Genomic DNA, 24,928 nt, shown 5'->3' on the forward strand with positions numbered 1-24,928 from the left:
TTTTTTTTTGGTGCTGCTAGATACATTGCACTATTTTTTTTTTTGATAATCACTATGGCTTATGCCATGCTTTCTTGAAAGGTACTTGGTATTGAACTATTTAGTAATTAAACTACTATAGTATAAATTGTGGTCTGAGCTTACAATAAGTACTGGAAACTTAAATCTGCACAGGGTTTGGTTTTCACTTAACATGATCCGTTTCAAGGTTAAATCATGTGTTAACTACTCCATTGCAAATATGTATACAGTGTGTAGAATATTGAGGCAAAAATTATGAACCTGAATACCGTTGGCTCAAATTTGTTTTGTTTTAAGTACATATCTTTTCTAATTCACAATTTGTCTTTGGTACCACCACCCTTTTAGTATTGCTTGTTCTTCCCCTGAATGTATCAAAATATTAGACTGCCAAACAGCTTCACCAAAATATTAAAATCAATTATTTTCTTTAAGTGCCCCCAAACTCTCAATGTCCACTGGGTCAGCTTCCATGTGTGGGCTCGGGTGGCTGCGTTGACATATCTGAACGCTGTGATGGAAGAAGGCAATGTCTATCCGGCTCCGATGAGGAGAACTGTGCCATCGCTAATGGCTGTTTGGACTCGGACTGGATGTGCAGGAACCAAGTTTGTGTGCCTGCAGACCTGCGCTGTGACGGAAAGAATGACTGCATGGACAACACTGATGAGGAGGGCTGTGGTCAGAAAGCTTTAATAATCTCTCATAGCTGTCAACTTGTATGTTTTTCCCGTATTTTATACATTTTTTATCATTTTAAATTGTGTACAATGTATAACAACTTTTGTACGGGAAAAACGTTTTTTAGAAAGTACTTTTTTGAAAAACCGATCTTGGCTTCCCCATTTCAGCTGTAATCTGGATTGTCATCATTTGCTAATGTTGTCATTCTTTGAGCATGATACGTGGACACGTGTCACTCATTTCCACCTTTTTACTATATAAATATAGTGCGTCAGTAAGCAATGTCCCCAGACAATCTAGCTGTCAGCGACCTACAGTGACCTCTCCAAAATCTTGATTTTAGTGCATGCAAAAGACGCACCGATTGATTAAGCACCCTGTCCACTTTGGGGGAAATGTTTTGATCTGAATGCGCTCTAAGTAAATGTGCCGCGTTGCATTTGTACGGTTTATCACTTAAGGGGAATTGCAATCATTAATAAGGGGAGTAATTGGCGAGATTGACAGGTATGATCTCTTATTTTATAGATAAAGATATAGATGTAGATAGCCTATAAATACATGGATACATATACAATCCAAATGGAATACCCGAGATCAAGCAGTTCCTTTCAAGGTAATGGTTTAAAATGTGACATTTCTTTTTACAGTTTTGTGCAGTGAGCTTGGCTTGCAATGCGCAGATGTTTGTCTGTCGCCTGACCAGATGTGTGATGGGAAATTTCAGTGCGCAGATGGCAGCGACGAGCCTGTTACTTGCGGTAAGTTTAGGACTAAAACAACAATGTTGACAATTGAATCACTAAATGCAGATACAAATGAATGAAATGCTTTGTCACTCCTTCTTGCAGGGCAAACGTGTTCTGTGAACAACGGCGGTTGTAGTCACAAGTGTACAGATGAATCCTGGGGATCTTTGTGTACATGTCCTGTGGGGTACGAACTCTCCATCAATGGGGCAGTCTGCAAAGGTTAGACACGTTTTGCATTTATGGTTCTGCTTGACTTAAGTGACATTGTTCAATTAAGTGAAATGCAACGTATAGAAGACGTTTCATTATTTGTCTTAATGTGGTTCCTCATGTAGTTCTTGGTTTTTAGCGAGAGATGAACATGTTGCCAGTTTTGGTAATTATAGAGTTGGTAAATTGTCACCGAGGAAGATAGTAAACGAGAATGTGGGTACTTTTTAAAATGGTGATATCAAGACTGGATGTTGTGGGTTTGTCTTGGTTGAGATGCCTCTGCAACATCGTGTGGACATCGAGGAGTGTCTCTGGATTGGCAGACCGGGATGGTGGCCTCTATGTCCAACTGGTCTGCATATGCTTTGTGGACTTGGAGAAGGTGTTTGACTGTGTTCCCTGGGGAGTCTTGTGGGGGGTAATCCGTGAGGATGGGGTACTGGACTCTCTGATACGTTGGATCTGGTCCCTGTATGACCGGTGTCAGTCTGGTCTGCATACCCAGCAAGTCGAATCTGTTTCCAGTGGGAGTTGGACTCTGACGAGGCTGTCCTTTGTCACCAATTCTGTTCATAACTTTTATGAACAGAATATCTAGACGCAGCCGTGGCATTGAAAGGGTTCGGTTTGGTGGCCTCGGCATTGCATCCCTGCTTTTTGCAGTTGTGCTTCTGTTGGCTTGAAACTGGAGATTGACAGGGGCATCAGTGTGGCGTCTGCAATGATGTGGACTCTACATCGATCCATCATGGTGAAGGAGCTGAGCCGCAAGGCAAAGAGCTCTATTTACCAGTTGCTCTACGTTCCTATCCTCATCTCTGGTCGTGACTGAAAGAACAAAATCATGATTCAAAAGGCTGAAATGAGTTCTGCAGGATTTCCAGACTCTTCCTTCGACAGTGAGAAGCTCGTAGTTGAGCTGCTGTTTCTCTGCATTGAGAGGAGTCAGATGAGTTGGGTTGGGCATCTAGAATGATTCCTGGATGCCTCCCTTATTAGGTGTTCTAGGCACTTCCCATCATGGGGAGGCTACGGGGCTGGCCCAGGACATGCTGACAAGACTGTATCCCAGCTTAAAGCACAGAGGAAGCCCAGACGTTGTTACATATTATGATTGACCAAATGCATTTTTCAGGACCGGTACTGATTTGTTGTAGTTGGAGGCTGATAACTGATATTTGGATGTTCATTTGCACTAAAAATGTAACAATATATATATATATATATATATATATATATATATATATATATAAATACTAAAAGAAAGCCAATGTCAAAATGATCTGATCTTCCCTGTATTTATTAGGAAATATATTGAATTCTTATATTTTATGTTGATGTATGTTATTGAATGTACAATTCAACTTTATTTGTATAGTGACAAGGCAACATAGGGTTACTGGGTTGAATTTGCATTGTGCACTGCTGCATCTGAGCTGAAATAACCCGGTCTTAAATTGATTTCTTTATTTTGGCTGGTCGGATTTAAAAAGAAAAAAGGGGCCGATACGATATACGTCAAATGTCCAAATATCGTCCCTGATAATCGGCCGGACTGATTATTGGTCGTTCACTACATGACTGTGAAAACGCCATCTGCTAGCTGCAGTGAGCCTTTGCCTCATTTTTCATTCCCGCCTAACCACTTGTCCACAGATGTGGACGAATGCGTCGTTCCATTTGCGCCATGCCAGCATCACTGCACGAACACAGATGGGTCTTACTTTTGCCACTGCAGAGAAGGCTTCAATCAGGAGGACGAATTTACCTGCCTGGCCACAGGTAAGGATGCTGTGACGTTAGTATACTATGAAATGATTCTATTTTAAATGTTTTTTAAAAAATCTTACTCTGTATTTTATCGATGTTTGCGTACAGGGAATGTTACCCGACTGCTAACCGTATTGAGGACTTCTGTTGGGTTACTAAATGTCAAGTCACAACAGTTTGATGTGCTTCAGACTCTTAAATTCAAGCCAGTGGCCCTGACCTATGACATTGTCCGAGGCAACTACTACTGGGCCGATAACACAGGATTCATATATAAAAGTGATGGACATCGTAGCGTAATCATTTATGCTGGTTAGTTCTGTGCGCTTGAAACTATGTTGTTTGAAATGGTGTTTGAACACAAGGAAGCAAGATTTTGTTTGAAAGCTGCTGTAATATCTTATTTTAGTAGCTGGTTCAGAGACTTTTAGTATATTTCTTTATCTATTTGGTTTTGTGATTTCATTTATTCTTTTTGCACACTAATTACATGACATTTAGTTACAACCTGAGATATTGGTCAACTTTTCACACAGGGCTTCCTGGAATCCAAAGTCTAGCTTGTGACTGGCTTAATGGAAATATATTCTGGTCCAATCAGAGGACCCAATCGATCTACATGCAAGCAGATGATGACGAAAGTTACATTACCTTGTTGAGTAAATCTATCAGCCCATCGGATTTGGTTCTTGTACCAATGGAGAGGTGCATTTTTGTCCATTTTGAAATTCACTTTTTTTTTTTTCTTCATCCGTAATGTAGAGAATATTCTGATGTATGTTTGTTTTACAGCTTGATGTTTTGGATTAACACCGGTCATGGTGGCAGAGTGACCATAGAGAGATCATGGATGGATGGATCAGACAGGAGCTCTCTGACTGTACTCACAGCCCAATTGGCACATGGACTCACAACTGACATGGCTGCTAGGAGGCTCTACTGGATTAGTGACTTTAAGATGGTGATTTACAAAATGCTGGTCTTTTCTTGTCCAAAAAATGTATCAAACTTTTTACTTTTTCCTTCAGTCAATTGAGACGATGAAACTGGACGGGACCGGCCGGCACACATTCAGTGGGCTGTTCAACAAGGGGCCAGCTCTGTACCTGGCTGTGTTCGAAAGTTTCTTCTATTGGGTGGACGACAGAGGACTCTGGCAACTCCCACAGATCCAACCAAGCCAGAGGAAGTTTCTGTGGAAAGCCACAGTTCCATTGTTGACCGTTTTTCATGAACTGCAGCAGCCTCGAGGTAAGGGAGAGTTTGCTTGTTTATGTATGCTTGACAAAAAGTGTCTGCCTTGTATCTTGAAAATTAGCGACATCTGCATGTATGAAGACACCCTGCCAGATTTGTCTCCTGACTAAAGGCAACGCTGTGGGGTTTACATGTCGTTGTCCTGACTCCAAAGTGTTGATGGTTGATGGAAGATGTCAGTGTAGGTACAATTATGGCTATAGTATGTTTGGGTATCATTTGTTGTAGAAAAAAAATAACAACTTTAGTGCATTTTTGTATTTTGTCGGACAGATCCAAAATTCTTGTATGCTACCTCCAGCACGATTAACCTGTTGGAGTTTAAAGGCAGCATGTCATCAGAAATTGAAATCTTCTCTACCAACAAGGGCATTCTGTCATTTGATGTGAGCTGGAACACAGACTGGCTGTATTGGGCCAACCAAACTGGCCACGTCCAGCGCACCAGCCTAACGCAAGTTAAGATGGAGTGGATTCCTACACTCATGTCAGGTTAATGTTTTCTTTGTATTTATTTTAACTGAGTAGGGCACTGATCATTTAAGCCAGCCTCTCTGTTAAAAAGGATTTGGTCCTCTGTTACCATCAATGGCAGCAAAAGAATTAGTCGTATAACCATTTTATAGGTTAAAGGACTCATTTATTGCTTCATTTTTAGTAACTATTGACATGAAGTCCAATCAACACTGGCATGGCTGGCACAAAATATTTGTTTCATGTTATTTGAAATATATATTTTATTTTAAAAGTTAATTTTCTTCTTGTTTTTTATTAAAGATTAAGGTATTTAGTTTTTTCTTTGTTTTCAATTTTTATAATTTATGTTCTTTAGTTTGAAAATACAGTAATACCTTGATATCAGAGTGCCCCAACATATGAAGAAAATTCAGACCAAATTTCTGCCTTGAGATACAAGCATATGAGACAGCCTGGTGACAGTACGTGAGAAGCTGCTTATGATAACAGCGCACTGTCTTTCTCGCCGCAACTCCCTTGCGTAAAGATATCAATGAGCACTGGGCGTACAGGTTGCATTTTTTATGTGTTTTTTTGCATTATCAGTGCAGAATTAAGGGAAAAACAATGGGTCTCAAGGAAGCCGGTGGAATGAAGAGTAGTCAGAAGAAAAAGGGTATGATGACAATCAATATTAAGCACGAAATCGAAAAACATGAGTGGTGTACGCGTGACTGAACTGGCTCGCCAATACGAGAGACCATATTAAATTGAATAACTTTATTGTCATTATACAAGTATGAGATTTAAAGCTTTCACCAAATAAATAAATGCACAAATAACAACAACCAGACAAGTAAATAATCAATAAATAAGTAGTCCAATTGAGGCCAGCAGAGTGGAGCGGGCTTGTTCCATCTGAAGTCCAGGATGAGTTCCATGGTTTTAGAGATGTTCAGCGCACCACTCGCTGAGTCTATAGACTCAACAACAAACACATAGATAATCAACATCTAGTAATGATAAATAAATAATCCCCTAATAGTATTAGATAAAGAAGTGGTCGACAAAAGTGGTAGTAGTAGTAATAAGTCTTGATTAGGTTCTAGGTACAGAACTCGTTCTTGGGAAGAAACTGTCCTTGAGTCTGGTGCCTTGGCTGTAATAGCACCTTCCAAAGGGCAGCAGGTTGAAGTGGTGAAAGCAGGAACGTGTATTGTCTTTTTCTAATGCTCTTTACCCTTTTAAGGCACTGGGATTTGTAGAAGCTGGACAGGCTGGGTAGTGCGCAATTGTTCTTTTGGGCTGTGTTGATCACCCTCAGCAGTCTTTCTGTTGGCTTCTGTGCAGCTTGAGTGCCACACTGACAGCGCAGGTCGGCATGCACTCAATGGCAGACAAGTAGGTCACCAGCAGCTTGGTGTTCAGTTGCTCCTTCCCGAGTACCCTCAGGAACTGTAGCCTCAACTGTGCCTTCTTGACAAGTGCTGTGGTGTTTGCTGCCCAAGTGAGATCAGCAGAGATGTGGACTCCTAGGAATTTGGAAGTCTCCACTTACTCCCCACATTCGCCGTTAATATACAGAGGTGATGAAGCAGCCTCAGTCCGTCGGAAGTCCAGGATGAGTTCTCTGGTTCTGGAGACTTTCAGCACCAAGTCTCCAAAACCAGCAATGCACCATCCTTAAGCAGAAGGATGGTGTCTAAAGGATATCAAGCCTTCCAAAGCACTGTCATAATTTCCAAGCTGCACAGTGACATTCATATTCAGATGGTGAGCCTTCTTTTAATATGGATAATAGAGAAACTGTTAGCGGGAATGTGGCCGAGTCAATAATCTGCGAGAGAGCCAGTGGAATCTACATGGACTTTTAAAGCAAAGCAAGCATTTGAAAAAGTAGTCCATGTGTACCCTGAACCCGTCAAAGTGAGTTGAGGCTGGTGAACACGGAGACGGGGGTGGAATACAGTAACATCTTTGCCTCGGTTTTTGCACAAGGTTTAAATTTAGTGTAACGTAAGATTAAAACTTTTTAAGTGTCTCGTAATGGAAGTTCATTTGAATAAAATTTAGTCTGTGTTAATGTCATTTTTACATTGAAGATCATAACCACTCCTTTTTTACTTTGAGTAGGTGCTTAATTAGAACCAATGTTTTTCCATTGTAAAATCCAGTTTTTTGAGGGGGTGATTTAAAAAAAAAAAAAAAAAAAATCAGGGGTGGGAATGGACTAATTTGTATGCATTTCATTTAAATGGGAAATTTTACGAGTAAATTGACATACGAGCTCAGTCCCGGAATGCATTAAGCTCGTATTTCCAGGTATTACTGTACATAAAAAATAAAATAACATAAATTACTTAATTTTGTTTGTGTGTGATCATTCAATGTAAAATAACCAAAATGTCATTAAATTAGAGAGGTTTGCAAGTTTTTCGAACTAATGATGCTAAAATGGAATCGAAATTTGTTCATCTGTTCTAGTTTGTCTTGTCAAAGTCGACCAGAAGAGTCAGCGCTTGTACTGGGTGTCGAGTGACCAAACCAAGATTGGCTTTGTGGAGGTGGACCGTCGTTATCAGCGGCAGTTGTACCACACAACCAAAGAGATCCGGTGCCTTCATCTGGACTGGCTGAGGGGTGGGCTCATATGGGTAGAAGACGAGCAGATCTTTACCATGAGCCTGACCGGAGGCAAAGTCAGAGAACTCTTAAACTTGGCAGGAGTTCAAGGAAATGTTGCTTTTGATCTGAGAGCTGCAAGTTTGCTTTGGAACTCCAACCTGGCAGGTTTGTTAACTGTTGTGCCAAAATTACTAGAACCCAAAATGTTCAATGATTTCATGTTTTTCTATAACTCCAGAAAGTTGGTTTCATATGTCCAATGTAATGAATGCGGTAATGCTTCATAACATACACATTTCCAGTTCAAATGAAGTGGACATCTGTCACTCGATGGGTGCCATAGGCAATTTGTGCTTTTTGTCCACTTCAGGTCTAACAATGCTGAGTTTGCTCCAGAAGAAAAAACACCAATTGGGAAGGAATTGGAATATTTCCGGCTCAGTGGTAGGTGCCCTAGAGCCTTACATGTTGTCTCTGTCGGGGGATGTCCTGACCCTGTGGGACCGACGAGATGGACGTCATATACAGGACTTGAGTGTGAGGGGTCCTGTGGTCAGTGTGATGGCAGCACTTGGCGAAATACATGCAGGTTACTTAATACTTGATATTCTCATGATTCTTTTATTGTTTAAAAAAAAAATAGAAGGCGCAAGATTTCCTTTTTATTTGTTCCGATAGTGCCAGTTGCTGCCATATGTACTGAAGCCTCTATGCTATGCAAGGGCACCACAATCTGCCTCCCTCAAAACAAACTCTGTGATGGCAAAAAAGACTGCCCTGATGGAGATGATGAAAGTTTTTGTGTTAAAAACTGTCCATCCAAAGGTAGTCTCAGTCTAACGGTTGCCAGAGAATTTCATCAGTTGAAATCAACAGCCTTTTTTTTGTTCCCCCCCCAAAAAAAATCCTGTCTGCCTTTGGCATGTTAGATGATTTTAAATGCCAGGACCAGAGGAGCTGTGTGTCCAGAGCATTAGTGTGCGATGGGCGCTCTCATTGTGACGATGGCTCAGATGAGGTTGATTGCCCTGCCCTCCCCTCACTTGGAACGCAGTCGGCCCGCCTCAAGTGTCGCGTGGGTTTAGCTTCATGGCCGTGTAAGGATGGCATGGAATGCATCTTGTACAGACACGTGTGTGACGGAGAGAGAGACTGTAAGGATGGATCTGATGAAGAGAATTGTGGTAAGAAACTTTAAATGTTCTTATGGCTTCAAACCTGCATGATGAAATAACATTCATTTTCCTTCAATGCTACAGAACTGGATGTGATTCCATCAAAATCACCGACTGAAGCATCTAGCCAAATTGCCACAACTCTGCTTGCTTGCATCAGCCCATCACTCCTCTGTCCACATCCCTCCATTCACCTCTGCGTTGCCCCGGAGCAGTTTTGCGATGGGCGAGATGACTGTCCTGATGGCTTTGATGAATCTAACTGCGTAAAGAGATGTCCCTATAAAAGTAAGACAGCTATACATGACCGGTAAAAACACAACAGCCAGTGCATTGGTGGGTTTAAAATCTTTATTTTTTTTATCCGCAATATCATAAAACAATTTGTTTCTAAGAAATGTTTCTTTCCCAAATATATGTTTTTGCACTGGCAAGTCGCTGTAATAATTACTGCATTTTTTGGGTGGGGGACTTGCAGTTGGAGCAGCAAAGTAATAAACATTGAGGAAAAAATTACATTTAATGCAGTACAGGTCGTATTAGCCAAACTCAAGTGCCCCTAAGAGTGAAGAAAATTATGCATTTTCTCTAACTTTAAAATAGCTTTTGTAGGATACTTTAATTTTGCACAGTGACTGGCATTCTATTCTTAAACTTTATAAGGCTTTCTTTGTTTGACTGAATTCCTTTTTTCTGAACATAGTATTTTCATTTGTTTAGACCTAGAATCCCCCACATTGTGTTACACTATAGAATATTCATTTTTTCACGCCAGATTTCTTTTTTCTGGCTGGTCATAGGAGCTTGGTTTAGGTCATTGAAAAATGCACATTCTAAAGCAGGGGTGGGCAAACTACTCAAATAACGGGGTGCAGGCTTTTGTTCCATCCAATCCAGAAGACACCTTTTCAACAATCTGGTGTCCCAAAGTGCAATCAGTGGTTTGCAGTCAGAGGCTTCTTGTTCTGCGTAAACCTGATTGGTGAAATTGTCTGTGCTATATCAGTTGGAACAAAAACTTGTACCCCACAGCGGCCCCTGAAGACCGGTTTGCCCAACCCCTGTTCTACACTTCTCTTGACTTTCACAGCGGACTTCCTCTGCAAAGACAGGCGGGGCTGTGTTCCCAAAAAGTTCCTTTGCGATGGTCGAGCTGACTGCCACGACAGCTCAGATGAGGTTTACTGTCCAACTATAGCTCCCGCAGCCACTCGAACAAAGACTTTGAGATGCCGTATGGGTTTCCGACGATGTCGGGATCAGTCCCAATGTGTTCCCAACAGACATGTTTGTGATGGAGAAAAAGACTGCCGGGATGGGTCAGATGAGGAAAAATGCGGTAAATATAATTTTTGGGATACGTTTTATTTAAATTCCAGTAATTGACAAATTAAATGAATGTACAGAATTTCTGTTTCCTGAATCTTGACTTGTTTGTATCAACTTCCAGACTCTTCAGAAACTTCATCTTTCTCCAATCCAACCTTAAATTATTTGCCGTCACCAACAAAGCCATCTTGTATGAGTCCATCAATGTTTTGTCCAAATTCATTTGTTTGCATTCGGCCAGCGCAGATGTGTGATGGAATAAAGGATTGCCCTGATGGGTCAGATGAGAACTGTATCAAAAGATGCCTTCACAATGGTAAGTACGCCATTAATTTTTTTTAAATTAATAAACAACTTGACTTTAAGAACTCAAATTTTCAAGATTTTTTTTTTTTTCAGCAAACTATTTTGACCGTTTTTTTTAAGTTAACACTTGCTGCAAGAGTTGTGCTTGAAAGTTTTGGGGCAAAACAAAATTAGATTTCTGAATTAAAAAGTTGAGCACTCAACACCTTTCAGAAGATCAAGGTTTGAATTCTGCTTGGATAATCTTAAAGTACTACCATGTAATTTAATTTATCACTGCTGCTTAAAACATTTAGTTTTAACAGTAACTTGCATTTGCAAGGTTTCTACTAAAACTTAACAATGCAAGTAAATTGGTGGGTTTGAAATTTCCAAATTTGCCAACATTCTGTTTTAACAGTTTAGATTTTGTTTTTGTTTCAGACATCATGTGGCCCTTGCTCCCATTGTCTCCTGCCTCTGTTCCTTACTTTTTGTACTCAGATTTCCGCTGCAAGGACCGAAGGAGCTGCATCTCACGGAGCCTTGTTTGCGACGGGCGTGCTCAATGTCACGATGGTTCCGATGAAGTTGACTGTCCAGGTGTTGCAATCCCCGGAGGCCGAGCGAAGGCCTTGAAATGTCTCGTCGGCTCCCAACTGTGTCGGGATAGCAGTGAATGTGTGCTCATCAGTCATGTGTGTGACGGAGAGAAGGACTGCAGAGATGGCTCTGATGAAGAACGATGTGGTGAGTTTTCATTTTAATATTATAATACCTCAATATTTGATGTCAAACCTGAGTTACACTGTATTTATGTACTATTCGATTATTTTATTTTTTTCTTTCTCCAGACATTTCAATGACTGAGGCACCAACTGAAAGCTTAAATGGCAATCCTTGGCTTCTACATACATCTCCAAGCAAGCCATCATGTCCAAGTCCTTCATTTCTATGTTCAGATTCTTCATGTGTCCCCTCAGCGCAAATATGCGATGGAGTCAAAGATTGTTCTGACGGTTCTGATGAAGGTGTATGCATCAGAAAATGTCCAAATAAATGTAAGGGAAAAATTCTTGCGGTAATTTAACAAGTCACTGTGTGGAATTGAAGTCAAACTTGTTTTCCCCCTTAACTTCCACAGCGGATTTCCTCTGCAAAGACAGGCGGAGCTGTGTTGTCAAAAAGATGGTCTGCGACGGCCGAGCCCATTGCCACGATGGCTCAGATGAGATTTCCTGTCCAACTGTAGCGCCCTCCCTAGGCCGAGCACGGATGCTAAAATGCCGTGTGGGTTTCCGGCCATGCCGTGATCACTCCGAATGTGTCCCATACAGCCATGTTTGTGATGGAGAAAAAGACTGCCAGGATGGGTCAGATGAGGAAAAATGTGGTAAGTGTAATTTTTGGGATAGGTTTGATTTAAATTCCAGAAATTGACAAATGAAATGAATGTACAGAATTTCTGTTGTCTGAATATTGACTTGTTTGTATCAACTTCCAGACTCTTCAGAAACTTCATCTTTCTCCAAGCCAACCTTAAATTATTTGCCGTCACCAACAAAGTCATCTTGTATGAGTCCATCAATGTTTTGTCCAAATTCATTTGTTTGCATTCGGCCGGCGCAGATGTGTGATGGAACAAAGGATTGCCCTGATGGATCAGATGAGAACTGTATCAAAAGGTGCCTTCACAATGGTAAGTACGCCGTTAAAAAAATTAATTAATAAATAAACAACTTGACTTTAAGAATTCAAATTTTCAAGATTATTTTTCAGCAACCTATTTCGAGTGTTTTTTTTAAGTTAACACTTAACTTGCTGTAAAAGTTGTGCCTACGTTTTGGGGCAAAACAAAATTAGATTTCTGAATTTAAAAAAAGTTGAGCACTCATCACCTTTCAGAATATCAAGGTTTGAATTGTGCTTGGATAATCTTAAAGTACTACCATGTAATTTCATTTATCACTACTGCGTGTAACATTTAGTTTTAACAGTAACTGGCATTTGCAAGTTTTCTATCAAAACTTAATGCAAGTAAATTGGTGGATTTGAAATTTCCAAATTTGCCAACATTCTGTTTTTAAAAGGGGAGATTTTGATTTTGTTTCAGCCATCATGTGGCCCTTGCTCCCATTACGTCTCCTGCCTCTGTTCCTGACTTTTTGTACTCAGATTTCCGCTGCAAGGACCGAAGGAGCTGCATCTCACAGAGCCTTGTTTGCGACGGGCGTGCTCAATGTCACGATGGTTCCGATGAAGTTGACTGTCCAGGTGTTGCAATCCCCGGAGGCCGAGCGAAGGCCTTGAAATGTCTCGTCGGCTCCCAACTGTGTCGGGATAGCAGCGAATGTGTGCTCATCAGTCATGTGTGTGACGGAGAGAAGGACTGCAGAGATGGCTCGGATGAAGAACAATGTGGTGAGTTTTCATTTTAATATTATGATACCTCAATATTTGATGTCAAACCTGAGTTACACTGTATTTGTATTTGATTGTTATTTTTTTTCTTTCTCCAGACATTTCAATGACTGAGGCACCAACTGGAAGCTTAAATGGCAATCCTTTGCGTCAACATACATCAAGCAAGCCATCATGTCCAAGTCCTTCATTTCTATGTTCAGATTCTTCATGTGTCCCCTCAGCACAAATATGCGATGGAGTCAAAGATTGTTCTGACGGTTCTGATGAAGGTGTATGCATCAGAAAATGTCCAAATAAATGTAAGTAAAAAAATCCTTGCGCCTATTTAACAAGTCACTGTGTGGAATTGAAGTCAAACTTGTTTTCCCCCTTAACTTCCACAGCGGATTTCCTCTGCAAAGACAGGCGGAGCTGTGTTGTCAAAAAGATGGTCTGCGATGGCCGAGCCCATTGCCACGATGGCTCAGATGAGATTACCTGTCCAACTGTAGCTCCTTCCCTAGGCCGAGCACGGATGCTAAGATGCCGTGTGGGTTTCCGGCTATGCCGTGATCACTCCGAATGTGTCCCATACAGCCACCTATGTGATGGAGAGGAAGACTGCCGGGATGGGTCGGATGAAGAGGGTTGTGGTAAGTCAAGAACAAGAGCTATACAATTTTTTTACATTAAGTGCTAGCGTCATGATTTATATTGAATAGGGGTGTGTATTGCCTCAAAACTGGTAACATGATTAGTATCACGATTCAATTCGATACTATGAGGTTTATTGCATATTTTAGAAATCAATAATCAAAATGTACAGAAAGTACATTTATCAATTTATATCTAAAACCTCGTTCAGCACTGATCTAGTTTCAAGTTTGATAAACATATAGCCTTCATTATGACATTCTCAGTTTTTAGTGAAACAAGCTTGGTCAAAACCTGCTTAAATGCAGGATTTTTAAATATGGGGAAACATCTTACAGGGTGTATAGCACTCAACAGTTATTTAAAAAAATAAAAAAAGCCAGGTCAAAACATCAGCTTTGTAATTAAAGGTATACCAACCACTACAGGGCCAAATGACAGAAATAACTTCAAGTGAGGAACAGCACTTGTTTTTGTTTGGATATTAGTGTCCACTTAGTGAATACATTTTTGTACTCAAATTTGATATGGGATTTGATCTGGGGAAACGACGTCCAACCATTTGGCCGTTTGAAAGGAATTGCAGCCCCTTGCTGCTACTACTGGATCGAAATGAAAGTAACGACCAATTTCCTCAAACACGTGGGAAAATCATTTCAGACAGATTTTGAATTGATAGAGTTGTGCAATGTTTTATCGTGATATATCGCCTAATCATTTCTAAAATATCTTAAATATTGAATTTGAGAAACAATATTTAGCTCGGGTACATAAGAACCATACACGGGAAGCCCTGGTTACGGTCAGTCCATCCTTTGTGTACTGTTTGAAGGATCCTGCATACCACACTTTGTACACCTTGTTTTTTAACAGTTATACCTGACAAATGAATTTAAAGTAATGAGAAATTAAAACAAGTTGTTCAATTTTTTTGTTTCTGCAGAAGCACCATCGTCTTCCAGCCCAGCCTTAATTGAATTACCCACATCCGCACAGCCCTTTAACAAGCCTTTCTGCGCGAGTCCATGGGTGTTGTGTCCAAATTCTTTGGTCTGCATTCGTTCAACGCAAATGTGCGATAGAGTAAAAGACTGTCCTGATGGTTCAGATGAGGATTGTGTGAAAAGATGCCCTATTAAGAGTAAGTAATAAAGTTAAGGCTTCAAACTCTTTTTTGTTTATCACATTTCCCTCCCCCAATAGCTGACTTTCGGTGCAAGGACCGTAGGAGCTGCGTCTCCAAGGCTCTGGTCTGCGATGGCTGGGCCCATTGCCACGACAGCTCAGATGAGCTCAATTGTCAGAGTGTCGTTGTGAGCCCGACGATAGCAGGAGTCCTGAATTGCCGTACAGGCACAAAGCTCTGTAAAGACGGCACAGAATGTGTGATACTCAGCCATGTATGCGATGGAGAAAAAGATTGTTTGGATGGATCTGATGAAGAAGGATGCCAGAAGACCTGTGATAAAGGTTGTCTGATACAAATTTAAGTCATAACATGCGTTTTCTTTTTCCTTCATTTCTTCTTTTTTTTCTTGACTATCAAAAGGTACATTTCAATGTGCTCATGGGCTCATGTGCATCGCTGAAGCCCAGGTCTGCGATGGGAGAGCTCAGTGTAGCGACCGTTCTGATGAGCTAGACTGTAGGGAACAAAGCAAAAGCTGCGAGTTTCAATGTGCAGACGGCCATCGTTGCATACCAAAGAAATTCTTGTGCGATGGAGAGAGAGACTGTGTTGATGGCACAGATGAAATGGATTGTGGTAAGTTAAATTCTCAAAAATGAATTACATTTTGCCAATCAGTTGACTCATTAATTAATGTACACATTAACTGCATTAACTCAACGCTGACCATGTATGATCACTGTTCTCCAAGTTTACTTTTGAAATGCTCGTTGTGTAGGACTAGGAATCATCAACATTAAAATTCTTGACTAAAACCACGAGAGAACCATTGCCGACAATCCTATGTAGGAATAGTTTTTTTTAATCAAAAGAAGCCAAAATTTAAACCAATATTCAGATTATTTTCTAATTTGTTCTATATTCTAAGTAAAAAAACCTCAATGCTCAATTACAGTGGTGCCTCGAGATACGAGCTTGATGCGTTCCGGGACTGAGATCGACTGAGCGTGTTGATTTACTTAAAACTCAAATGAACGTTTTTCATAGAAATGAACTAAAAACGAATTAATTTGTTCCAACCCTCTGGGGGGGGGGAAAAATAGGACATTGGATTGGAAAAACATTTTTATTTGTTGTAATTCACCATCTATTAAAGTAACTAAACTAGTGATTTAATAGTACTAAAATGTGTTTAATAGTACAAAAATTAGACTGATTTCGCGGAGGGGAGAGGGGCGGAGAGAGACTTTTTGCATGGCAACGTGCTCTTAACATAACAAACAAATTTAAATGAACTTGGATTACGATGCAGACACTCAAAAATAAGTTTAATCTAACTTTAGACTAAATTGATTTCTAATTTTGTTTTAAATACAAGCAGGCTGTATCAATAATCAAAATGTACAGAAAGTACATTTATCAATTTATATCTAAAACCTCGTTCAGCACTGATCTAGTTTCAAGTTTGATAAACATATAGCCTTCATTATGACATTCTCAGTTTTTAGTGAAACAAGCTTGGTCAAAACCTGCTTAAATGCAGGATTTTTAAATATGGGGAAACATCTTACAGGGTGTATAGCACTCAACAGTTATTTAAAAAAATAAAAAAAGCCAGGTCAAAACATCAGCTTTGTTATTAAAGGTATACTAACCATTACAGGGCCAAATGACAGAAATAACTTCAAGTGAGGAACAGCACTTGTTTTTGTTTGGATATTAGTGTCCACTTGGTGAATACATTTTTGTACTCAAATTTGATATGGGACTTGATCTGGGGAAACGACGCCCTTGAGCGTCCAACCATTTGGCCGTTTGAAAGGAATTGCGGCCCCTTGCTGCTACTACTGGATGGAAATGAAAGTAACGACCAATTTCCTCAAACACGTGGGAAAATCATTTCAGACAGATTTTGAATTGATAGAGTTGTGCAATGTTTTATCGTGATATATCGCCTAATCATTTCTAAAATATCTTAAATATTGAATTTGAGAAACAATATTTAGCTCGGGTACATAAGAACCATACACGGGAAGCCCTGGTTACGGTCAGTCCATCCTTTGTGTACTGTTTGAAGGATCCTGCATACCACACTTTGGACGCCACTTGTTTTTTAACAGTTATACCTGACAAATGAATTTAAAGTAATGGGAAATTAAAACAAGTTGTTTTTAAATTTTTTTGTTTCTGCAGAAGCACCATCGTCTTCCAGCCCAGCCTTAATTGAATTACCCACATCCGCACAGCCCTTTAATAAGCCTTTCTGCGCGAGTCCATGGGTGTTGTGTCCAAATTCTTTGGTCTGCATTCGTTCAACGCAAATGTGCGATAGAGTAAAAGACTGTCCTGATGGTTCAGATGAGTATTGTGTGAAAAGATGCCCTATTAAGAGTAAGTAATCAAGTTAAGGCTTCAAACTTTTTTTGTTTTGTTTATCACATTTCCCTCCCCCAATAGCTGACTTTCGGTGCAAGGACCGTAGGAGCTGCGTCTCCAAGGCTCTGGTCTGCGATGGCTGGGCCCATTGCCACGACAGCTCAGATGAGCTCAATTGTCAGAGTGTCGTTGTGAGCCCGACGATAGCAGGAGTCCTGAATTGCCGTACAGGCACAAAGCTCTGTAAAGACGGCACAGAATGTGTGATACTCAGCCATGTATGCGATGGAGAAAAAGATTGTTTGGATGGATCTGATGAAGAAGGATGCCAGAAGACCTGTGATAAAGGTTGTCTGATACAAATTTAAGTCATAACATGCATTTTATTTTTCCTTCATTTCTTCTTTTTTCTCTTGACTATCAAAAGGTACATTTCAATGTGCTCATGGGCTCATGTGCATCGCTGAAGCCCAGGTCTGCGATGGGAGAGCTCAGTGTAGCGACCGTTCTGATGAGCTAGACTGTAGGGAACAAAGCAAAAGCTGCGAGTTTCAATGCGCAGACGGCCATCGTTGCATACCAAAGAAATTCTTGTGCGATGGAGAGAGAGACTGTGTCGATGGCACAGATGAAATGGATTGTGGTAAGTTAAATTCTCAAAAATGAATTACATTTGTCCAATCAGTTAACTCATTAATTAATGTACACATTAACTGCATTAACTCAACGCTGACAATGTATGATCACTGCTTCTCCAAGTTTACTTTTGAAATGCTCGAGTTGTGTAGGACTAGGAGTCATCAACATTAAAATTCTTGACTAAAACCACGAGAGAACCATTGCCGACAATCCTATGTAGGGATATAGTTTTTTTTTTATCAAAAGAAGCCAAAATTTAAACCAATATTCTGATTATTTTCTAATTTGTTTTATATTCTAAGTAAAAAAACCTCAATGCTCAATTACAGTTGTGCCTCGAGATACGAGCTTGATGCGTTCCGGGACTGAGCTCGACTGAGCGTGTTGATTTACTTAAAACTCAAATGAACGTTTTTCATAGAAATGAACTAAAAACGAATTAATTTGTTCCAACCCTCTGGGGGGGAAAAAATAGGACATTGGATTGGAAAAACATTTTTATTTGTTGTAATTCACCATCTATTAAAGTAACAAATCTAGTGATTTAATAGTACTAAAATTAGACTGATTTCGCGGAGGGGAGAGGGGTGGAGAAAGACTTTTTGCATGGCAACGTGCTCTTAACATAACAAACAAATTTTAATGAACTTGGATTACAATGCAGACACTCAAAAATAAGTTTAATCTAACTTTAGACTAAATTGATTTCTAATTTTGTTTTAAATGCATGCAGGCTGTATTTAGTTGTTTGCTTTTGTCTATCCTTCAAAATATTCCAAAAATCATGCAGACAAATGTCCTCACAATAGGATAACGCACGACCACTTGCCCGGGAAGTAGTACTCCTCTCGTATTAGCGAACAAACTACGCCATTCGCACTGACTAATGTGGAAAAAAAACACTGAAAAAATGCAACGCTCCGCTCAGTGCTCGTAGAGACATTACACGAAGGAGTTGCGGCGGGAAAGACTGTGCCCATGATGTTCTCATGAGCAGCCTCTCACGGCCGCTGTATGCTCGTATATCAAAATTTGTCTCGTATCAAGATAAATATTTGCTCAATTTTACTCGTTTTTCAAATTGCTCATATGTCGGGGCACTCGTATGTCGAGGAATTACGGTACTCAAGTATTTACTTTTGTTGCTTGTATTTGAACCATGTGCCCCAAAATTAAATGTTAAACTTGACCCACTATTGAGTAAAACATGTTTATAATGCTAATCTGTTATTAGTTCACACACCATTTGTACTTTATTTTCACAAATTGGGTTTTGGTGGATGAATGGTTGGCACATCAGCATTGCCGTTCTGAGATGATGGGTTTAATACCAGGTTTGGAGTTTCCTGTGTAGAGTTTGCATGTTCTCTCTGGTTACTCTGGTTTCTTCCCACGTCCCTAAAATATGCATGGTTGGCTGGATAAACACTTAAAATAGCCCCTGGGGGTGAGTGTGAGCATAAATGGTTGTCAGTCTTCTTGTGCCCTGCGATTGGCTGGGCACCAATTCCTGCCTGCTGCCCATAGTTGCCTGGGATAGACTCCACCATCCCCCCACAACTATTGTGAGGATAAGATGTATGGAAAATTATTGAATTGAGGAATTATATTTTGGTGTTCTGGCACTTATTTGTTCCTGCTTGGTAATTTAAAAGGATCATTTTCAAACTCTTTTCTCTGAGACACCTTTGAACATACAGTTGAATCACAGACCGCTTCCCTGCATTTTAAACAGAACATTTTCCGTCACATTTCATCTTATCAAATTTTCATGAAAAATAGAAGCTGTTTTTTTTCTTACAGATGTTCTCACAACTATGGTTCCAAGTCCTGCTTCCGTTTGCATTGCTCCTTCAGTTCTCTGCCCTGGTTCATCATTGTGCATCTCAAAAAATCAGCTATGCAATGGAAAAAAAGACTGCCCAGATGCATTTGATGAGATGGACTGTGTTTTTAAGTGTAAAAGCTCAAGTAAGTCAGTGTAGTGATGATGGAAGGGCAAATGTGCCTAATATAATCTCTGCGTTGACTCCCCCGTCTCCCTAGGTGATTTCTTGTGCAGTGACCGGAGAAAGTGCATCCGCAAAAAGTACGTGTGTGATGGTCGTGCCCATTGTCCAGATGGCTCAGATGAGAGGAAGTGCAAATCACCAGACAAGGATTTACCTAGTAAGTTAACTAAAGGGGAAAATAAGTTGAAATAATATTCAGATGAACAAAGATAAACGTATGATTGCTAAATTGGCTTGGATGAGAACATTTTGCACTGACCTTTTAAGCATTCATGCTACCCATACCTTACGCAATAATCGTTCATCTTTGATAGGAAAGATAGCAGCTATTGTATCATTTTTGGGAAGATGGTTACACATTTTAAGTAGGAATGTCCCGATTTTGCATATGACTCCGTACCACACCGGAATTTTAGTCTGCCGATACAGTCCCGATTAGATGCCCAGGATATGTATTAAGTTTGGGAGATTATTAAATGTCTTGTGCCCACCTAATTTGAATAGAGCTACTTAGAGCTGGACGCTATGACAAAAAATTATCACTAAGAAAAAAATTATCAGTATAGATAACTTATCTGTTTTTAATGGAATAAATTGAGATATTTTAGTTGTGGCATGTTTTGGACATTTTCTTTTTTTTTACTGCAGGGATTGTTTCAAAACTGTCAATATAAATGAAGAATTATTATAAACTTTTGCTTATTCTATATTGTTTTCCACCTATGGATAATTTTGCAACTTACCTTCACTAACCTATTTCACTGTCATTGAAGACGAGAGGCTTCCAATCCAGTCAAAATGGAATTTGGGTGTCTCAGTCAATGGTAGATAGAGTTCTAAATGTAAACTAATTTAAAAATCTTTATATTTAAAGCCGATTCACTGGAAATGATGCGATTGGGCCTGATTTCTGATTGGGGACATCCTAATTTGAACATTAAAATAGACCACTGATAATGGAGAAAAGATAAAAAAAATAACTGAGTGCAGCCATTTTGTCAGCTATACCTAGGTGCGCCCACACAGACAACCTCATAACTGCATGTGATAATGGATAGAAATGACATGAAGGCTGGACAATGTGGGGAAACTAGCATTTGATTGGTTTAAATAGTGCAGCTTTTGATTGAATGACTGCCACCACTTAAAATGGCAACCTTTTGGATTTTTTATCTCTTCACTCCATCAGAGAAATTAAGTTGTTAAAAGAAAAAACTTCCCGTTGGCATTGACTTGACAGGTTTTGTCAGTCCCTTCAAAATGTACACGCAAAACAATTTCTTTCCTTCCTAAGCCACCAGGGAGAAGTTGGCTCCTCTAAAATGCCGTAACGGCTTCAAAGCTTGTAAAGACGGTCTGGGGTGCGTTATGTACAGCCACATGTGTGATGGAGAGAAGGACTGTAGTGATGGATCAGATGAGGAGGAATGCACTGCTCAATGCACAAGTGGTTTGTTTCCCATTCGAAATAGTTGTTTTTTTTGCAAATCCAAGCTCCTTAAACAAAGGACTTGTTTCTGTTTCCAGAGGAGTTTGAATGTCAACACGGTAATAGATGCATCCCACCAGAGCAGGTGTGCGACGGACAGTATGACTGTCAAGACAGATCTGATGAAAGGAGCTGTGAAAGTCAAACATTGGGCTGCCATCACCATTGTGATAACGCAACACGCTGTATACCAGAGACCTTTCTGTGCGATGGAGAGAGAGATTGTGCCGATGGCTCTGATGAAGACAAATGCAGTATGTGAAGTCATACCTGTCCACTTATGTTTTTCCCGTATTTTATCCTTTTTTATCATTTCAAATTATGTGCGCCTTATGACAAGTTTTGAACGGTTTTTTTATAAAACCGATCTCATTTTACGCATTTCGTCTCTAATCCGGATCGTCTCCTTCACTGGTACCAGATGAAAACGTAATCGTTGACTGCTAATATAGTCATGCTTCAAGCACGATATGCGCACGTGAATTTCCCTTCCGTGTCAGCAAACAATGTACCCAGACAGTCAAGCCGTCAACGTCATACAGCGAAATATACAGAATCTTGAATTTAATGAATACATAAGGTGCACCAACTGATTGCATTTGTAAGTTTTTATCACTTAATAAGGAGAATTGCAATCATTAATAAGGGGAGCAACTGGCCGAGGTAGACGGGTATGCGGAATCCACTTTTCTATGGCAAACATGTTTAGCCCTTTCAAAGTGACTTTTTTGCCAAGATGTAATGAGTGCCCTGTTAAGGAATAACAGGTAATTAGTCATATACTCTATCCTGGCAGGTTTGTCATTCTGTGAAGTTCAACAATTCCGCTGCAATAGTGGTCAGTGCGTGTCTGTGGCTCTTCGATGCGATGGATACGCAGACTGTGGCGACCGCTCTGACGAGTCTGGCTGCTCAAGACCGCCTCGTTGCCCTTTGCAGCTTCTGTGCCCCCACAGTCATGAGTGCCTGCAAAGTGAATGGCTCTGTGATGGTGAGGAAGACTGCAAGGATGGCTTTGATGAAAAAGTAAGGCTCCATTCAAGTCTGTGTGTGGGGGGGCTGTATGTGTCTACAGTGGTACATTGAGATAAGAGCTTAATTTGTTCCCAGACTGAGCTCGTAAGTTGATTTTCTTGTAACTGAAACAAACGTTTCCCATTGAAATGAACTAAAAAAAAAAAAAATATTCGTTCCAACCCTCTGAAAGAACACCAAAAACAGGATATTGGAAAAATGTTTTTTGTTCTAATTTGCCATCTATTAACAAAGTATCAAATAACTAGTTGTTTAATAGTATACTAAAATGCAGTGGCGGTTAGTGACGCCGTCAGCTGTCGGAATCAATCCAAACCTCAAACTATTTTATGGCTGTAAAACCTTTACTGCAGCGACACATAAAAAATCAAGACTATTTGCACGGCAACGCTTGTAACATAAGATAAACAAATTTAAAAGAACTTGGATTACAATGCAGACACACTCAAAAATAAGTTTAATCTAACTTAACACTAAACTTAATTCTAATTTTGTTTTACATTTTTATACCTTTCTTCTCCCGGCCGGGTTGACTGTTTGCCTCGCCTCCACCCTGAGTTTCAGATGCAACCTATCGATGGTAGTTTGCTTTTGTATTCCCTTCAAAATATTCCGAAAGTTATGTACACGTCCTCACAATAGGATAATGCACGACCACTTGCCAAGAGTACCGTATTTTGCCATTTAATATACCCGGGTATATTAAATGATTTTTGCTTTTTTTCAGCCTCCCGTTTGTGCGCCATTTAATATACCTGAGTATATTAAATGGGGGGGGGGGGGTATTTTAAACACCAAAATACAGTAGTATATATAACTTGTATTAACGATCGCCTCGCCATTCGCAATGACTAATGGGAAAAAAACACTGGAAAAAATGCAACGCTCCGCCCAGTGCTCGCAGAGACATTACAAGAGGGAGTTGCGGCCAGAGATACATTACACGAGGGAGTTGTGGGGAGAGAGACTGTGCCCATGATGTTCTTATGAGCAGCCTCTCGCGTCCGCTGTTTGCTCGTAGAACCAAAATTTGTCTTATCTCAAGACACATATTTGCCCGAAATTTTACTCTTATCTCAAATTTCTCGTATGGCGGCCCACTCGTATGTCGAGGTACCACTGTGTGTATATATATATTTTTAACTTAAATTGTGTTTTCTACCCAGAACTGTATTACTAAGCCGGTGCTGCCATGTAGAGAATACCAGTGGAAGTGTGGAAGCAGCAGTCAATGCATCCCTCTGTCTTGGAGATGTGATGGAGAGCAGGACTGTCAAAATGCTGCAGATGAGGACAAATGTTAGTACAGTCTTACCTCTACATACTACATTTAATGTAAATTCTGTAATTTGTTACACGGTCTTCAAAAAATCTACCAACCAAACCATTTGGAAACGATCGGTGTCACACCTTTGTATGAAAGATGAAAGGAAATGATAATGATTTATTAATGTAATTAAATGAATAACAAGCATGCAAAAACTTGTTCTATTCGTGCAGTAGCACAGTACAGCAAGGAAGAAGCTAACTTGATCACATGAATATATGCACATGAACACACCTAAAGAACTTCAAATTATGATTTAAAAACAACTTGGCATTAAAACAACTCCAAGATAGTCTCTCCATCTCGTCATTCAGTACAGAAAGGCCTTCAATAGCGTAGCATTGGTCATAAGTGGGTTACGACCAGTCCTATTGGTTTGCTTTTTCTGTTTGTAGATGACTCACAGGGCCCGCTTATTGATTTCATTCGCTCCAATAATTTTAAGTAACAAACTCCGTAACGACAAACTGATCACATTTGTTGTTCTGAGAGGCTCTAACCGGAAGTAATTCAGTTTGCACTAATGTTTCCTTGACAATTATAATAATGGATACAGGAAATGCATTTTTGTTCTGGGGGATTTCATAACCATGATTTTGTTTTCATATGTTGGAGCGGTCGAAAGGGCTTCGTAACTTGAGAATTTCGTACCTAGAGGCATTCGCATGTAGAGGGATGACTGTAGATTGCCATTTTAGCATTTGAACTTAAAATCAGCCATGTGTTTTGTTTCTGATCAATGTGAAGAGCCTTTTTAATGGCTGCATTTTGTTTTGACAGGCAAAAAGGAAAAATGCCCTTCACATCTTTACCCCTGTGGAAGCGGAGAGTGTGTGGACCCAAGACTGGCATGCAATGGCATTCTCAATTGTGTGGACGGTTCTGATGAAGGCGTGGGATGCACATTGCACAACTGCTCTTCACCATTAGCTCCTCAATGTTATCATGGTTGTGTCAGCACACCCAATGGACCGGTTAGTAAAACTGGAGAGAGAGAACATCTTGGAGAAAGTCAAGAATAATCCTGTTTGATTTTGAAAATATTTGCCTTTTTTTGCAGAGGTGTTACTGTGCAGCAGGTTTCACATTACATTCTGATGCAATTTCCTGCGTGGACTCCAACGAATGCAATTTGATCCATGATGCATGCAAACACACCTGCTTCAACACCCAGGGATCTTTCTTCTGCCGATGTCACCCTGGCTTCTACCTGGAGCCTGACAACAAAAGCTGTAAGACCAAAGGTAGGTGGGAAAGATTTTGTACTTGCCAAGCACAGCATCCCATTGTTTTGATT

The 24,928-nt window shown here is 40.1% G+C and overlaps 1 protein-coding gene across 1 annotated transcript in view; it reads left to right on the plus strand.

Moving 5' to 3' along the window:
* lrp13b (low-density lipoprotein receptor related-protein 13 b) overlaps window positions 1-24,928 on the plus strand; it is a 31,911-nt gene that overhangs the window by 633 nt on the left and 6,350 nt on the right. Inside the window, exons 3-36 of the mRNA XM_077622781.1 lie at window positions 457-702; window positions 1,356-1,466; window positions 1,557-1,676; window positions 3,327-3,452; window positions 3,549-3,752; window positions 3,977-4,145; window positions 4,233-4,401; window positions 4,469-4,691; window positions 4,759-4,878; window positions 4,971-5,189; window positions 7,638-7,943; window positions 8,149-8,367; window positions 8,457-8,603; window positions 8,708-8,962; window positions 9,038-9,241; window positions 10,044-10,292; window positions 10,404-10,598; window positions 12,743-12,988; window positions 13,087-13,290; window positions 13,375-13,623; window positions 14,568-14,765; window positions 14,828-15,094; window positions 15,174-15,389; window positions 16,947-17,144; window positions 17,211-17,477; window positions 17,557-17,772; window positions 19,572-19,739; window positions 19,815-19,937; window positions 21,075-21,230; window positions 21,308-21,523; window positions 22,066-22,295; window positions 23,471-23,603; window positions 24,412-24,605; window positions 24,692-24,875. Coding sequence (XP_077478907.1) covers window positions 457-702; window positions 1,356-1,466; window positions 1,557-1,676; window positions 3,327-3,452; window positions 3,549-3,752; window positions 3,977-4,145; window positions 4,233-4,401; window positions 4,469-4,691; window positions 4,759-4,878; window positions 4,971-5,189; window positions 7,638-7,943; window positions 8,149-8,367; window positions 8,457-8,603; window positions 8,708-8,962; window positions 9,038-9,241; window positions 10,044-10,292; window positions 10,404-10,598; window positions 12,743-12,988; window positions 13,087-13,290; window positions 13,375-13,623; window positions 14,568-14,765; window positions 14,828-15,094; window positions 15,174-15,389; window positions 16,947-17,144; window positions 17,211-17,477; window positions 17,557-17,772; window positions 19,572-19,739; window positions 19,815-19,937; window positions 21,075-21,230; window positions 21,308-21,523; window positions 22,066-22,295; window positions 23,471-23,603; window positions 24,412-24,605; window positions 24,692-24,875 — 6,747 coding nt within the window. The remainder of the gene's footprint in view (window positions 1-456; window positions 703-1,355; window positions 1,467-1,556; window positions 1,677-3,326; window positions 3,453-3,548; window positions 3,753-3,976; window positions 4,146-4,232; window positions 4,402-4,468; window positions 4,692-4,758; window positions 4,879-4,970; window positions 5,190-7,637; window positions 7,944-8,148; window positions 8,368-8,456; window positions 8,604-8,707; window positions 8,963-9,037; window positions 9,242-10,043; window positions 10,293-10,403; window positions 10,599-12,742; window positions 12,989-13,086; window positions 13,291-13,374; window positions 13,624-14,567; window positions 14,766-14,827; window positions 15,095-15,173; window positions 15,390-16,946; window positions 17,145-17,210; window positions 17,478-17,556; window positions 17,773-19,571; window positions 19,740-19,814; window positions 19,938-21,074; window positions 21,231-21,307; window positions 21,524-22,065; window positions 22,296-23,470; window positions 23,604-24,411; window positions 24,606-24,691; window positions 24,876-24,928) is intronic.

This window comes from Stigmatopora argus, chromosome 16 (genome assembly GCF_051989625.1).
Source record: "Stigmatopora argus isolate UIUO_Sarg chromosome 16, RoL_Sarg_1.0, whole genome shotgun sequence".
Classification (NCBI taxonomy): Eukaryota; Metazoa; Chordata; class Actinopteri; order Syngnathiformes; family Syngnathidae; genus Stigmatopora; species Stigmatopora argus.